The following is a 1,690-nucleotide window of genomic DNA, read 5'->3' on the forward strand; positions in this document are numbered from 1 at the left end:
TCAATGGGAAAACTAAGCCGATACTGAATTGACCAAACTATTAAAGAATCCATACACTTTGGTGATTTGATCAGAGTCATAGTATAGTGGTAGTAGATCACACATTCTGAATGAAAAAGATATTCTACGAATAATAATGACACCCTAAACAGATTAATGCTAATTCACAAATAAAGCTGATGAAAGATGTGACTCAGCCCTCAATCATCCAAATCTTATTTATTCTTCAGACCTCAAAAACACGCGTCCAATAGGCAACAGCAGCATAGTGCCGCTAAACTGCAAAATATAACACAAATTAAATCTTTTTTTGACCAAAAAGGATCTCAACAAATCAAAACTTGAAACAGTTACTGATATGATCAAGAGTTCAAAATTGGCAAATAGTTAATTTTCTTTTTTAAAACCTTTGACCAAAAGAAAAACAAAACAAAAATTGAAGGAATGGGCGATCCGGAAGGTCTTAAGAAAAAGAAAGAGTGGGTTCCTACCATCCTTCAAGAAAGCCAGCTTCTTGTCTAGGAGGAGGTTGTTGAGCATACTGTGGAGCATACGCTTGTTGTGGAGGATACCCTGGTTGGGGGTACCCTGGTGGTGGGTACCCTTGTGCTGGAGGGTACCCTGGAGGTGGATAAGCATCCTTTGGTGGATACCCTGTCAAAACCAATTAAATTCAAGATCCCCAAATAAAAGACCTAAATATGAGGAATCAAGCAGAAATAAGAGATAGAGGGATTACCCTGTGGAGGAGGAACACCCACTGGTGGTTGTTGCTGATGATCGTAGTAGCTCATGTTGAATCTGATGTATCGTCTTTTTCGCAAGCACCTGAATGAATTTCAAACACGAATTGTTCGTGGGAGAGGATCAGGGATTTATATATATAGAGAGAGAATCAAGTTTGATTGGCGGCGGGAGAAAGTTTTTGATTGAAAGAAAGAGGATAACACACACGGAAGTTTCGTCTTACCTTCTCGTGACTGAACCGACTCAGGAAGCTAAATAAGGAATACGCGTTCAACTTCAACGGACTGCAACGGCTCCAATAAATATAAAATCGCTTCTCAAAATATTCCAAAAACCTTTATGTGAGAGATAAAAGAAAATAAAAAAGTAAATTAATTGCTTTTGTGTCGCCTTCGCCAGCATACAGTAGTTAGTTTATAATAAAGTATTTAGTTCGTTACGAAAAAATTATTTGAAATTTAAGATTGTTATATAATTCAATTATTGTGATAATTTAAATATTTAGTTAGATTGAAATGTTAAATTTACAGTGAAGTTAATTTTAAAAATTTAAATATTAAAGATGTAATTAAATAATAATTTAAAATTTAAAATTATTTGAAATTTTAAATAACTTTTGTATAACAAACAAGATATTTTATTTAATCTGTATTGATTAATTAAAGAATTTAAATTTAAAAAATAAAAAAACTTATAACAAAAAGATATTGATAAATTTTTAAATTAATAATTAAATAATAAATCAAAATTAAAATTTTAATTTTAAATTATAAATTAAAAATTGAATTTTATTAAATGTATAATTATCTTTATTATAATGTTTAAAAAATATTGGATCATGCCTAATATAATTTAATATATAAAAATTTAAGTGAAAATTCAGGTGCAGTCGACTTCATGTGAAGTTGATAGTTGAGAGCCGTTAGATGAAAATTTAGTCAAA

At 30.9% G+C, this 1,690-nt stretch overlaps 1 protein-coding gene across 2 annotated transcripts; it reads right to left on the reverse strand.

The window, feature by feature from the left end:
* On the reverse strand, positions 1 to 1,148 carry LOC112800571 (protein CYSTEINE-RICH TRANSMEMBRANE MODULE 13). 2 transcript variants are annotated; one of them, XM_025842910.3, is made up of 4 exons: positions 971 to 1,148; positions 740 to 828; positions 492 to 654; positions 1 to 279 (listed from the first exon to the last, which is right to left on the reverse strand). In XM_025842910.3, the coding sequence occupies exons 2-4, from the start codon at positions 792 to 794 to the stop codon at positions 234 to 236; spliced, it is 264 nt and encodes an 87-aa protein (XP_025698695.1). In that variant the 5' UTR covers positions 795 to 828; positions 971 to 1,148; the 3' UTR covers positions 1 to 233. The 2 variants fall into 2 exon arrangements, with proteins under 2 accessions (XP_025698695.1, XP_025698690.1); XM_025842905.3 differs by lacking the exon at positions 971 to 1,148 and having other exon boundaries at positions 740 to 968.
* Between the last annotated feature and the right edge of the window lie 542 nt (positions 1,149 to 1,690).

Source organism: Arachis hypogaea, chromosome 1 (assembly GCF_003086295.3).
Source record: "Arachis hypogaea cultivar Tifrunner chromosome 1, arahy.Tifrunner.gnm2.J5K5, whole genome shotgun sequence".
Lineage (NCBI taxonomy): Eukaryota > Viridiplantae > Streptophyta > Magnoliopsida > Fabales > Fabaceae > Arachis > Arachis hypogaea.

Coding starts and splice junctions, on each gene's coding strand:
- LOC112800571 (XM_025842910.3), bottom strand. CDS start 794: ATGAGCTACTACGATCATCAGCAACAACCACCAGTGGGTGTTCCTCCT. Junction 655..739: donor GGGTGTTCCTCCTCCACAGG/GTAATCCCTCTA, acceptor TGGTTTTGACAG/GGTATCCACCAAAGGATGCT. Junction 280..491: donor GCTGGCTTTCTTGAAGGATG/GTAGGAACCCAC, acceptor TATATTTTGCAG/TTTAGCGGCACTATGCTGCT.